This window comes from Dipodomys spectabilis, unplaced genomic scaffold (genome assembly GCF_019054845.1).
Source record: "Dipodomys spectabilis isolate Male_0828 unplaced genomic scaffold, ASM1905484v1 ptg000197l, whole genome shotgun sequence".
Lineage (NCBI taxonomy): Eukaryota > Metazoa > Chordata > Mammalia > Rodentia > Heteromyidae > Dipodomys > Dipodomys spectabilis.
The window spans coordinates 10,872,139-10,885,824 of NW_024870874.1; the positions used below are offsets into that span (position 1 = coordinate 10,872,139).

The 13,686-nt window shown below is 37.7% G+C and overlaps 1 protein-coding gene across 1 annotated transcript in view; it reads right to left on the minus strand.

Moving 5' to 3' along the window:
- The window catches only part of Aass (aminoadipate-semialdehyde synthase), a 50,276-nt gene that overhangs the window by 7,925 nt on the left and 28,665 nt on the right, over positions 1–13,686 (minus strand). The window contains exons 14-19 of the mRNA XM_042695885.1: positions 11,567–11,688; positions 11,258–11,384; positions 8,343–8,453; positions 8,148–8,256; positions 7,394–7,534; positions 1,048–1,215 (exon numbers count right to left, since the gene is read on the minus strand). Of these exons, the coding sequence (XP_042551819.1) occupies positions 1,048–1,215; positions 7,394–7,534; positions 8,148–8,256; positions 8,343–8,453; positions 11,258–11,384; positions 11,567–11,688 (778 nt within the window). The remainder of the gene's footprint in view (positions 1–1,047; positions 1,216–7,393; positions 7,535–8,147; positions 8,257–8,342; positions 8,454–11,257; positions 11,385–11,566; positions 11,689–13,686) is intronic.

Here is a 13,686-nt window from a genome sequence, read left to right on the forward strand (position 1 = left end):
TTGGTAAGGGTACAACTAACTCTACCCTCAGATGAAGATCCACGTTTGGATATTTCTACTGGCTTGCATAAGAGACCTGGAAAAATCTGGGTGATGCATTGTATTTTCAGGCAGATTAAAGACCAGTCTCTTCAAGTGTTACATGCTATCAGCTCAAAAGAGTATTGTTTAATAAGAGTCAGTTTTGCTCTTTAATCATTTTACTTTTTGTGGTACTGGGGATCCAGCCCAGAGCCTCAAGTATGATTTTAAAAAAACGTGTTCTGCAAACATTTTATATGTAATAAGAGGAATTTATAAGAATAATATCCCCCTCAAAGCAAATAATACATTCTACTAATTAACAGTTACTACCATAAAACACATGGAAAAGGGAAAAAATAATTGTTATGCTAAGAAATTATGACATTGCTCATCTTAATTTGATCACATGTATAGCTAGTCTTTTATGTTGAATAAATGTATAGTGAACGTTAGTTTTGTGTTCCTAGAATGGAATCCCCTATTTTGTAGTTGCGATTTGCTTTGGAGAAGCCTATGTCACCCCATCACTCTTCCAAGTCAATTTTGGCCAAGAAAAGCAGAAGGGGTAAGCCCATCTTGAGTCCCAGCTCATGCTGACTCCATCTGTAGCTCTAGGGACAGACAACATAGGCCAAAGCTGACTGACAAATTTGTTCCACTGAACTCAGGATGAATCTCAGCCAATGAGACAAAAAGCTATAATTTTAGCTATTTAAGAAAGCTAGAGTCTGTTCTTCCAAATGGAGTTGGACTTGGTAGGCCCTAAGAAGCCCAAATATCACTAATATCACTCCAAAACATCACTACAGCTGATGACGACCTCCTGTCTGCCCCAATCTCAAATGAGTCAATAAATCCTCTTTTGCTATGTTGATTTGGCTCACCTGATATTTTCAATCAAAGGGTTCCTGACAAAATACATTTCTACTTGGTTTATTGTCTTAATTATTTTTATTACTGCAGAAAAATTAAGCATTATAATACTTACATTCAAATTGATAATATAGTTAGTCTAACACTTACCTTATATCTCAGTGTACCCCTCAGTAAAGTGTGGGCAGATGGGATCCCATAGATCTCTGAGTATCGAGTACTGTCTCTGTTAGGATAACCCTCCAAATTCAGGCCAGGAAAATAATCCATGGAAGTGACGGCATCAAGAAAGGAGACTCCCCCTGCCACGTTCACAACCTGAGATTATGGAAAAGGGAAATGTGGGGCTGCAACTAGCTGTTTCCCTGTGCTTTATCCACATTACTTACATTAAAAAAAAAAAAACCTCATAAAGGTTTGAAACTAGTGAAACTACCATAGGCAGTATCCCATTGCCCAGCTGCAATATCCCATTGCCCAGCTGTTGCATCATTATCATAATTTACAATGCTTTCTCTCAGGCTTGCAAAATTTACACAAAGCATTTAGCTTTCCTAAACGTAAGACTTTATTGCAATTTTTTTCTTGGTCCTAGATAAAATGGCATTGTTTCAGTAGGAAAGAAAGAAAGAGAGAGAGAGAAAGGGAGAGAGAAAGAGAGAGAGAAAGGGAGAGAGAGAAAGGGAGGGAAGGAAGGAGGGAGGGAGGGAGGAAAGGAAGGAAGGAAGGGAGAGAGAGAGAGAGAGAGAAAGAAAGAAAGAAAGAAAGAAAGAAAGAAAGAAAGAAAGAAAGAAAGAAAGAAAGAAAGAAAGAAAGAAAGAAAGAAAAGGAAGGAAGGAAGGAAGGAAGGAAGGAAGGAAGAAGAAAGAGAGAGAAAAGGAAGGAAGGGAGAGAGGAAGGGAAGGAAAGGAGGGAGGGAGAGAAGAAAGAGAGAGAGATGAAGGGAAGGAGAAGGAAAGGAAAGAAATGAGAAAGATAAAAGAAAGAGAAAAATAAAAACCTAAGCTGAAAAGTCACAGGCACTCATTAAATGGCTTAAATGATAACAATATTTTCTCCTTTTCTTTCCTGGAAGCCACATCAAGCATTAGTCTCCACACCTCATTCACATAACAAGCACCTACTACTGGTGCAGGGATCACACAGCTGCGGAGGGACTAAGGAGCAGGGTGAACAACATGGAATTCCTTTATTCACTCAGCAGACTTTCACCACTGGCTACCCAGTGCCAGAAGTGTGAATAGCTCACAGACGGTTAGTACCTAAAACTTAGGGGTGTGCTGGGGATGGTGAAAGGCATCAGAGGAGAGAGCTTGCTTCTCAACAAAGACAGTCCCATGAACATACCATGAAGCTTATATAAGTACTATCCCCTCTGTTACTGCTGGGGAGAAACTAAACCATCTCCGCTTGCTCTTTCCATATCTTTCCCTGTCTCCGTGTTTCTGTTACTCATAGTCTACTTCCCTAAACATGCACTCAAAATGCAGTGAAGCACAAGAGTTGTTATTGTCTTTTAAGTAAAGATCTAAAGATTCTTTTAGTGTATGAGGCTTGTGATTATCCTTAAAACAGTAGAAAGCATTGTGCAGTTATAGTCAAGGCTGAGAATTTTGCTGAAGAGCTGGATGTTGTGCTTTTTGCCCTGCTGGAAATACTCTACCTCCATCTCTACAGCCACAAAGCAACACGGCTCAAGGGAGTTGTGATGGAACCATAGATGGAAGCAAAGAGTTTTTCCTAAAGGACATTCTGGTGAAATGGAATGACTCTCATAGCTTTATGTGTAGATTTTATTTTTTGTAGGCCTTCATATGAGGGAGAAAATGAACATCACTTATATATGGCTGAAGTGCCTGAAGGAAAGGGTTAAGCTTAATGGGGTGTCAGATAGGTTATATCTTTTGTTGTAAGCTACAGGCTTACAACAAAAACCAAAGTACTGTCTCTAGCCCTCACCATGAGAATCTGAAGAATGTGAAGAATGTTTTGGCTTAATTTTCTTATAACCCATCCTGGGCTAAACCAAGAATATTTCCCTAGAGACAGTTTCTGCACTTTTTTTCTTTAAACCAAATTTCTTCTTATAAGATTTTAAGTGGTTGGGGATTGTTTTTCCTTTCAATCTACTTTAAAAGGCAAAGGCTGATATTTAAAGTTTCCATAGACATTTTGCTTCTATAACTTTTGGCAAACTTCAAACTCCTGTTAGTTTGAACTAACAGGAACTTTTTAAAGAAAAACTTCAATGTTATTCCAGGACTTTATCAATTGGAAATAAATCAGCTAGCCCATAGGTCTATCATAAAATTCCTGTAAAGAAAACCAGAAAAAAAAAATTGTCTGGGTACCTGTGGCTCAGGTGTGTAATCCTAGCTACTCAGGAGGTTGAGAGCTGAAGTTCCTGGTTTGAAGCCAGACAAGACAGACAAATTCATGAGACTTTTATCTCCAATTTTACAAGCAAAAAGCCCGAAGTGGAAATGCATCTCAATTAGTAGAGTGCCTGCCAGTCTTAAGCAGAAAAGCCAAGTAAAAGTTCAAGGACCTGTGTTTGAGCCTCAATACTGACGAACACACACACACACACACACACACACACACACACACACATACACACACACAATCAGAAAATTTTAAATTGAATGGTGTGATTAGAGATTCTGATGAAAAATTGCAAGATGAGTAGTCATTATCATTTGATATCAATGTGGGATTGTACTTCTAATGACATACATGGTTTGAATAAAAGCCACACCCTATTTAATATTTTATTGATGGTGTAGGTAGATGTATTTATTTACCTCACAGAAAATGTGTTTCTTGTGTGTGTGTGTGTGTGTGTGTGTGTGTGTGTGTGTGTGTGTTGGTTGTGGCACTTAAACTGAGTTACTGAGTTATTTCACTCAAGGCTAGCACTCTACCATTTTGAGCCACAGCTTCACTTCCAGTTTTCTCATAGTAAATTAGAGATAATAATCTCATAGACTTTCCTGCCTGGGCTGGCATTGAATCATGAGCTCAGATATCAATCTCCTAAGTAGCTAGGATTATAGGCATGAGCCACTAGTATTTGTGAGAAGATGTATTTCCAACCCACTCCCTGCAGAAACAGTGGCTCACTACAGTCATAGACTAAGTCCAACTCCTCTACACACACACACACACACACACACACACACACACATCTCCCAGTCAAGGATAGTTGCTGCCACATGTTTTGGAACACATATTCAAATGCTCTCAATAAACTTAATCCTAATCTAAATAAGATTTAACACAGGAACCATACCTACAATCACATACACACACACACACACACACACACACACACACACACACACACACATACATACACACTGTCTGCTAGTTATTATATGTATCTGACTTTTAAACCATGCAATAAAACATTTATCAGAGGTGACCAACCATCAGAGGCAACTCCAATGATCATGCTCTTTCTACATAGTCCTTCAATCATACTTATTTTGAGATCTGTATTTTGAAAGCAGAATGGGCATTGTAGAGAATCCTGGAGAACACCAAAGAAGTATCTGATGACTATGCTAAAAATGGTTAAAGACACTGGAAAAGCAGAGCTAGCTTCTGTTTTCCTAGAAAGAAGGGTTTAGCTGCTGCAGTTTGGGTGGTAGCAGGCAAAGGAAAACAGGCTAGAAAAGTTATCTCCATGTGTGGTTGCAGAACAAGCACTATTTTCTAGACAAGAGATTAAAGCAGGCCAGGCAACCGGTGGCTAATGCCTCTAATCCTAGCTACTTGGGAGGCTGAGATCTGAGGATTGAGGCTCAAAGCAAGCCAAGGCAAGGAAAAGTCCATGAGACTCTTATCTTGAATTAACCACTCAAAAAACCAGAAGTGGCACTGTGGCTCAAGTGGTAGAGTGCTCATCTTGAGCTGAAGAGCTGAGGGACAGTGCCTCGGCCCAGAGTTCAATCCCCACTACTGACAGAGAGAGAGAGAGAGAGAGAGAGAGAGAGCCTAAAGCAGATGATAAGCTCTGCCACATAGAGTTCACCTACTTTTCACCTCAAGAAAGCACACTGTCACCTATAAAGAAAATGAGGCAAGAGATGAATCCTTGCCTCGAGATAGATGGAAGGCAACTAGATTTGAGAGAAAGCAGAAGTTAGAAATAGTACCTGTGAATGGAACTTACTGCAAGAGTGTAGGACAAAGAGATAGGGCCTAATTCACAGGGCACTTTCTAATTGATGAGAAAGTTTAAGGCTTCCACTTTAAGCAAAAGCCAGAGTGGTCATGTAGCTCTCCTCTTATGATCCAGTGAATTACTTGAAGCTGGCTCTGTGGTGGGGCAGAGTGGTGGGGGCAGAGGAAAGAGAATACAAGAGATGTGGTGGGTTTTTTTTTTAAGTCTAACAATGTGCCTTGGGAGACAGGCTGATACACTTAAATCACTGAATAACACAGCCTCCAGAAAATTCTTAGACCCAGACAATGCTAGTATCTGACACTTTGATTGAGTTTCCACTAAAGAATAGAGACGGGAGGGTGGAGTGGTCAGGAAAAGCTCCATCCACAAGAGGAAATCTTGAGCGGGACCTTGAAAACAGTATCTTTTTAGCAAAGAAAAGAGAAACATCATGTTTTCTTTTCAGATCTTCCAGAGTGTGGGAAATGCAAAACAGCACTCTTTTTTTCAAAAGGAGTTCAGAAGAAAAGGGGTAAACTTCAAGTTCAATAGATAGGATTTCTGCTGCTTCAAAACAACTGCTTATTTTTTCCTGAAGTCTTACAACCTGTACATTCTTTATATAGTTAATATTTGCTAAAGACTTATGGCATACCCATCAATCTCCTATGAAAAAATGACAATCTGTTTGACTTCATTAAGTCATACTGAAAGCCCTCTGCAAATCTGCTATTACTACTAAATGCCAGTAGCTCACACCTATCATCCTAGCTATTTAGGAAGCTCAGATCTGGAGGATCTGGGTTTGAAGCCAGCCTAAAAAAGAAGTTTGTGTCTTCTGTCTTCAAAGTAACCAGCAAAAGCTGGGCTGTAGGTATGGCTTGAGTGGTAGAATGCCAAAAGAGCAGGCAGACTTAAACCTGGTACCAAAAAGGGCATTATTGTGTTATTATGGGTTTTTTTTTTTCAGCTGAAGTTCATCCACACAACAGAACCAAGTCCAGCCAAGATAGCATTCAGTGGCTTTTTCCACGGGGCCTCTTTCATTCTTATCTCCTTTGCCATTTATAGGGCCATCTAAAAATAAGCATTTTGCCCAACTGAAGTAATAATTTTTCTATGCATCACATCTTAGTTTATATCAAACAGAAACCAGTCTTTTCCCCCCAAGATTACAAAACATAGAAATGCAATAAGAAGTAGGCTATGTATTGTGTGAAGGATATGGGTTTGGTAGAACTCAAACTGCAATTCTGGCACAAACCTGGATCAGAGCTGCAGAACTGGATGGAATGTCAGTGTTCACATTATACTTAAAGACTGCTGGCGCACAGTGGACTTCACAATTGTCTGGCCTTTGGTGATGCTGTGAAGAATGCCAGTACTTGGACCAGAACTTAGGCATCTTCTTTCTTATCCTGAGACATGCCACACATTTTCTCAGCATCAGCCTTATGTGCTCTGCTTGGTTACTAGTGTTTTACATAGTGCTCTAGGAATCTTTATACAAAATTGTTCCTTTCAAAATTCAAATGCACATGACACTCACTTGGGGAAGATTGAAAGAAATCGCAAAATTCTGGCAAATCAGAACGGTTGGAAATGAGGCATGCTCTGATTGAGCACATCCTCTTCTCTATTACTTTTCCTTCTCCTCCCACCCCCAACCTGTTCATCTAAACTAAACCAATTGTCTTCTTGTATACATTTTTGTGGCACATCAGCATGCTCCAAAAAAAAATTCTTTCGTTTGAATTATAGTCAGTTATTCTAGCATTCACCTTTCCTGACATGAAATCTAGGAAAAGCAGAAAAGAGTGTCAGCTGATGACCTTGACATTTTCTCTGAGCCACTGTTTCTTTATTGTAATAAAGAGAGTTCTTATGTTCTGTTACACAGCAGTTGGGCAAAAAAAAATCTCTGTTTTGGACAGCCAATTCTCAGCCAGCTGTGAATTCTCTGGGGGGGCAAAAACTTCATTCAGCATGACAACCATTGGTGTCCAAAGTCTAACAGGTTTTTAGTCTGTACATCATACCCAAACCGGTCAAAAGATGACTGACCAGTATTTACATAAATCCAGATGAGAAGGGTATTTTTCAGAACAACTGGCATGAAGGAAAGAAGGGATGAATGCACACTAGCTTTGCTTGAGAGACTGAGGGGCCACACAAAATGAGACAGAAAATATACACTGGGAAGGAGGAGAAAGTGAGGGACATGCAGCAGAGCGTTGGTTGGAGGATTTCTTATTAGGGAGAAAGGTTAGGGTTAGGCAGTTATCAAAGGGTTATAGTTCTAAGGTGTCAGAGGCATTCCCCTACCTTTCCATTCAGTAGGTAAGAAGCAGGCTGCATTACGTTCATCAAAACGCCCATAGGACTCCAGCTGAATTTATACCTCAAAGGATTGTCAGAATGTTCGGGGGCAGGAAGCCCCCCACAGTAGGAAATATAAGATTCAATCTATAAATTAAGAATCAAGAATTTAGAAGTAGCAAACAATGAATGATTTAAAAATGGTGTATTAAGTCATTGAGGACAATGCCATAGTGGAATAAACTTGCTAATATTGTGCCATTTTTAAGTTATTAAAGCTTTCTAATATAAAGCCTCACAATCAGACACTTAATTTAATTCAGGGGTGTATTTTAGGTATGTGATAAAGAAAATAACCTACTAGTTCAGTTTTGCTTTGTCAGTTCCTACTGATTTGTACCCAAATTTATATGTGTGTATATGTATTTATATATATTCACACATGTAACTGTATTTTGTCATGTGTAAATACTACCCAAACAGACTGATGATATTTCAGATTGTTTTTGCTCACAGACAAAAGTCAAACTTGCTTATATCCCATCTAAGAATCTTTTTTCAGTGAACATGTTAGAGTAGCATCAATTACTATCCAACACCCAGATGTCACTTTACTTCACAGACACATCTGCACTTATGAAATTCTATTTGAAATGAAAAAATGAGCTATAATATAACCGCATCTTTAACCAGAATCACAGAAAGATTATTTCTGTAATAAAAGCTAGGCCTGTCATGCCCTCTCATAAACAGTGCTCACCGTGGCTCCCATTTCTTTGGCCTTATCGATGGTATCCATTGCAAGCATATGATCAAGCCCAGGATCCAAGCCCAACTCGCCAATGAGTGTGATGCCCGCATCTTCCACACTGACACAGGTGGGAAGAGGAAAAAGGAAATGTCAGGAAATATGCTCCTTAGGGCATTTACTTACATGGTAATGACTGAAACTGACCTCTTTTCCAGCTCTTTCAGTGCTGGTGTGATGTAGCTTGCAGTGATCATGTTAACTTTGTTTGTGATGCAAGCCTTGGCCACAACGGGATGTAACACATATGGCAACAAGCTAAGAGAGAGAGAAATTCCTGTGAGCTACAGAACAAATTCTTCCCCACTTTGAAAATTTAAGAAACTAATAATACTTAAATTTTTTATTATTTATGATTTTTATTATTTATGATTGGACTTATTGGATATTACATCTTTAACAAAAACAAATTAGAGTATTTCACTCATTTTGATTGTGACATTAAGAAAAGGATATAATTCTTGTATATGTCGACCAGCCAAAACCCAGAAACAGTTGAACTATCCATGAATAGTCAAATAATCATGACATATTCATACAGTAGAATACTACACAGCAATGAGAATGAACAAACTACAAATAATAACAGAAGATGCTCAGAATCACCAATGTTAAATAAAAATGAAGGTAGGCACAAATGAGAACACACACACTGAGTGATTACAAATTTACGAACTATGAAATAGAAACAACTAATCTATATATCAGAAAAGAAAACAGCACTTGCTTTGAGGATAGAGTTGGTGAATGGAAGGGGCATGAGCAGGGCTCTTGAGGACAATTTCTTGCTTTATTTTTGTGTGTGAGAGGAAGCAGTACTGAGGCTGAAACTCATATTTTCACTTGGCTTTTTGGCTCAAGGCTTGGGACTCTACCACTTGAGCTCCACCTCTACTTTTGGCTTTTAGCTGGTTAATTATGGATAAGAGTCTGCTGTTCCTGGGCTTGCTTAGACCTGTGATCCTCAGAATTCAGCCTCCTGAGTAGCTAGAATTACAGGAATGAGTCACCAACAACCAGCAGTATCTTATTTCTTGGTGTCAGTGGTGGTTACAGAATGTGTTTACTTGGTGGAAATTCATTGAGCTACATGTTCGTATTTTGTTTATGTTTTAGACAGTCTCCTATGTAGCCTATTTGACCTCAAACTTATGATCCTCCTATGTCAGCTTTCCCAGTGCTAGATTTATAGGCATCTATCACCAAGCTTGGACACATTTATATTTTGTACATTTTGTGACTTCATGCTTAAATTTAAAGCTTTATGAAAACAAGAGGGAGGAGAGAGCAAGAAGAGAGAAGAAAAGTGGATGAGAAAGAGAGGAGGAGGAGGAGAAATGACAACAATAGACATAGCTGTCCTGGAAGCTTTAGTGAAGCCTTGTTTGTGTTCTGTTGGCTAACCGCCCAGAAGTAGGATTGCTGGGTCATCGGGGAGCGCTATGTTTAGTCGTTTGCAGAACTTCAAAACTGCTTTCCAGATTAGTTGAACAAGTTTGCATTCCCACCAACAGTGTAATCGAGGTCCCTTTTGTTCATATCCAGGACAGTATTTGTTACTGTTGGTTTTCTTGATATTGGTCATTCTAAGTGGAGTGAGGTTTTGATTTGCATATCCATTATGGCCAGAGATGTTGAACATTTCTTCATGTATCTATTCCTATTTCTTCTTCTGAGATATCTCTCTCTAAGTCATTAGCACATGTATTAATTGGGCTGTTATTTCTTTGAGGGTTTATTTTAGGGGGATTTAGTTTTTTTGAGCTGTAAGTATATTTTGGATATTAAGTCCTTGTCTGATATAAAATCATGTTCAGTGCAGCATTATTCACCATAGACAAGATATGGAATCAGCCCAGAGTCCCCTTGGTGTATGAATGGATCAAGAAAATGTGGTATTCACAATGGAATTCCTTCAGAAAGAATGATATTGTACCATTCGTGAGGAAATGGAAAGACATATAAAAATTTATATTTAACAAAGTAAGTCAGACCCAGAGAAACATAGGTTACATGCTTTCCTCATTTGTGGTAGTTAGAATATGCCTATAAACCTACAAGTAAACACTCTGGGTGGTAAGCAAGTGGTCACAAATGAATTAACTAAAGTAGAATAGAATCCATGGAGAGTGCAAATAGTGTGATTCTTTAAATAAAAAAGAAAAACTAAGTCAAAGCACCCAAAAAATAAGTACCAGGAAACGGGTAGTCACAAGAGGCTAGGGGTAGGGCCAAGGGGAGAGGGGTAGAAGAATGAAGCAGGGAAAGGGGAAGAATGCAGGCCAGAACTCACTGTATATACCACAGAGTTGAGAAATATAAGGGAAGGGGTGGGCTGGAGGGGGAAGAAGATTTTGAAGTGATGACATAAACTCTTTGTTAAAGAGTTTATGTTAAAGAGTTTGTTAAAGAGATACATAAACTCTTTGTTAAAGGGCAACAGAACTAAATACATAACCTAAAATTAAGATAATTAAGGAAAATGGTATACTGGGAAGTGTGGGTGAGAATGCTGAATGAGGTGACACTGATCAAGGTGCACTGCATTCATAAACTGCTTTGGTGAATGGCAACTCCTTTGTACAACCACTTATTGTAAAAATACTGTACATAGGGGTTATAGTTACATGAATACATTTCCTATTGAGCACTGTTACCTCCTCTGTTTTTCCCCTACCATCCCCTCCCACCCCATCTCCCCAACTCCTTCCCCCCACAAGTTGTAAAGTTCATTTTCAACATAGTGTTTTGTACATCACATTGTTACAATGGGTCAACCTGCATCAAGCATTTTGTTATTTCTCTTCCCCTCCCCAAATTAGAAAAATGTATATACAAGATACAGGGCACCGGAATCAAATACAGTGACAACAGGGGTTATACCATGGGGGAAAAACATACAAAAAAAATCACAAAGTACAACCACTTAAAGATAATAAAAATATTCAAAAATAGAAAGACAAATATTTCTTTTGCTTGCTCAATTAAAATAGAGAGAGAGAAAGAGAGAGAGAGAGAGAAGTAACAACAAAAAGTGTATGTAACTTGTTCTTGCCAAATACCTAATGACAAGATCCTGAGATGCCACCAAGGAGTTCAACCTTTCTTCTTGTTTACCGATGTTCATGTTAACAAGATTAATATTGTATTTCTTGCTTAACTTTTTCATTTGATTTTCCATGTCAGAGCCTATTTTAGGGATAAAACAGTCCAATTTTTATATTTCCTTTCCATGGCACAAAGAGTAACACACTTTTGAATGTCTCTAAAATCACAAGTACTCCACATACAGAAACTAAAGGGCCATCTAAATTTTATAAGATTGGGAGGGGAAGTTGTAAAGAAAAATGTGGGAAGGGGAATATAATTACCTACTGTTATTTCTATATTGCTGTCTCTTGACAGGTATTCCAATACAGGTCCAGATACATAGCCAGATCCAAGAACCAACACCTTTTTCTTGGTATTCATTGAAAATGATTGAAAATTTTCTCTGTTTAAAAAAGAAAAGGAGGGAGATTTAATTTCTTTCTAAACAACCAAATCTAATCGTCCCCATAGCAATCTAAAACTGAAACTGTGAAATAACTTTTTTTCTAAATGACTTACAATAAGAACCAAAAGAAATTTCTACACTGATATTTTTCATTACTTATTTCATATTTTTATAATAAAGCAACAAACCCTGAGAAACTGAGAAACCTGAGGTATATAGACCTCCATAAATTCACAGTAGTAATGAAGGTGCTGGATTATTTATTTGCTTATGCCCTAAGGAGAAATTTTGTTCACACTTTCTCCTAGAGGACAAGATTCAAAATCACATTAGAGGGCTATCCAATGGAAAGTTTACTTGCCTCTCACAACAATCCAAAGAGACAATAATTTGAGCAGGAGAGCATTTTTATACATATTAGAAATTGTTTCGTCATATAATTTTAGGGTCACGTGAGAACTAAAGCTATAAATTGGGTTAAATATAGAAACCAAGACAAGTATGAGGAAGGATTTCAATTCTTGAGTTTATTTTGTGATAACTTATATTTTCTGGAAAGATGGCTTTATTTCCTGCAAACTGTAAGTTTAAGGAAGTGACAAGTCTTGTCCAACTTTATAAACCCATTAATATTCCTTATATTTTCTTTTGAATATGGAAGTTATTCATGCCATGTCTTTCAAATCACATATTATTAACCTATAGAAATGTCCTTCTGTCACTGACTTAGGCTGCTGGCTGTTCTTGGAATTTTTAGGTCAGGATGTTTCTCAAAGTTTAATCCACAAATCTTTACATTCATAATGGATGGATATAAAATAAATATAAAATATTACTGCTTTTTTAATCTTCAACATATGTAAAGATAACCCATTAAAGTACTTCTTTTCCCAAAAAACTATGATTTTGTACTAATATATTCTAATTATACTTTCTATAATTTCTGGGATTAAAACAGTATTTTTATGAGCACATAGAAAATGTTTTAAATACACTATTTTTAAGAATTCACTTGTAGACTCTAATTTTGTCTACATCATCAGCACCCCTAAACTACAAACTTTGAATTAATATTCACTGTTTCAAGTGAAGAAAGAATATTAGAGTAAGCTGGGACTCAAAATAAGGCAAATTTCCCTTCAAGATGCAAGCTTCACTATCAGTTTCTCTGCACAAGAATCCATTAGAGAAATAAGACAGGAAGTCTTAGCAATAGCAGCCAAGTAGACCTGGTGTCACATGAAATATAATAAATAATAATACATAATAAGGTATTACTATGTTGGTATTTCATACACACTATTGGTGTTAGAAGTTAAAAAAAAGCATTGGGTAATAATACTCCAAAGATAGAGCTATAAAAAATGCACACATGTGAAGTTTTCCTAGTACAAACTCTCCCGTGCCATTAAAGAGCTAGCTTCTCTTTTCAAAGAATGAAATGTTCTTGGTGTTCTAAGTCAGAGTGTTTCGTTGCTACATTCAGTCAAGTAGCTATAGCAAATTAACATATGGGAAAGTCATTTCTATGAAATACTTGAGTTGATCTCTTCCTTTACTTCTTATAGGAAGAGCCACTGGGAGGTAAAAGAGACACTGTTTTGCTTACTTTAGTTTTCCCATTCCTAAGTCTCTTGAATAATAGTAACATAGTCATAGTTCATTAATAGTTCAGGAGTTTTATTGTTACTTTGTTAAATGTAATGGGACGGGGAGTAGACACAAATGAAGTGCAAACGCCAGGAAGAAAGCAGAATATTCCAAAGTAATGTCAGTGTTTTCAGAATCCCAGCAGTATTATCAGTTCAGGAACTAAGTACTTTAACTAAGCACCTTTCTAAGAGAACTATTCTCTCAACTATTTTATCAACTTTTTGAGGTATCTGCCTCCTCATAAGAATTCCCAGGGGATGTTATCTCTCATCATTTTCTGTCTTCATTGTTTCCTTTCGTTTCTGCCCAATGACCCACTTTCTTAAGCATAATAAGAAACAA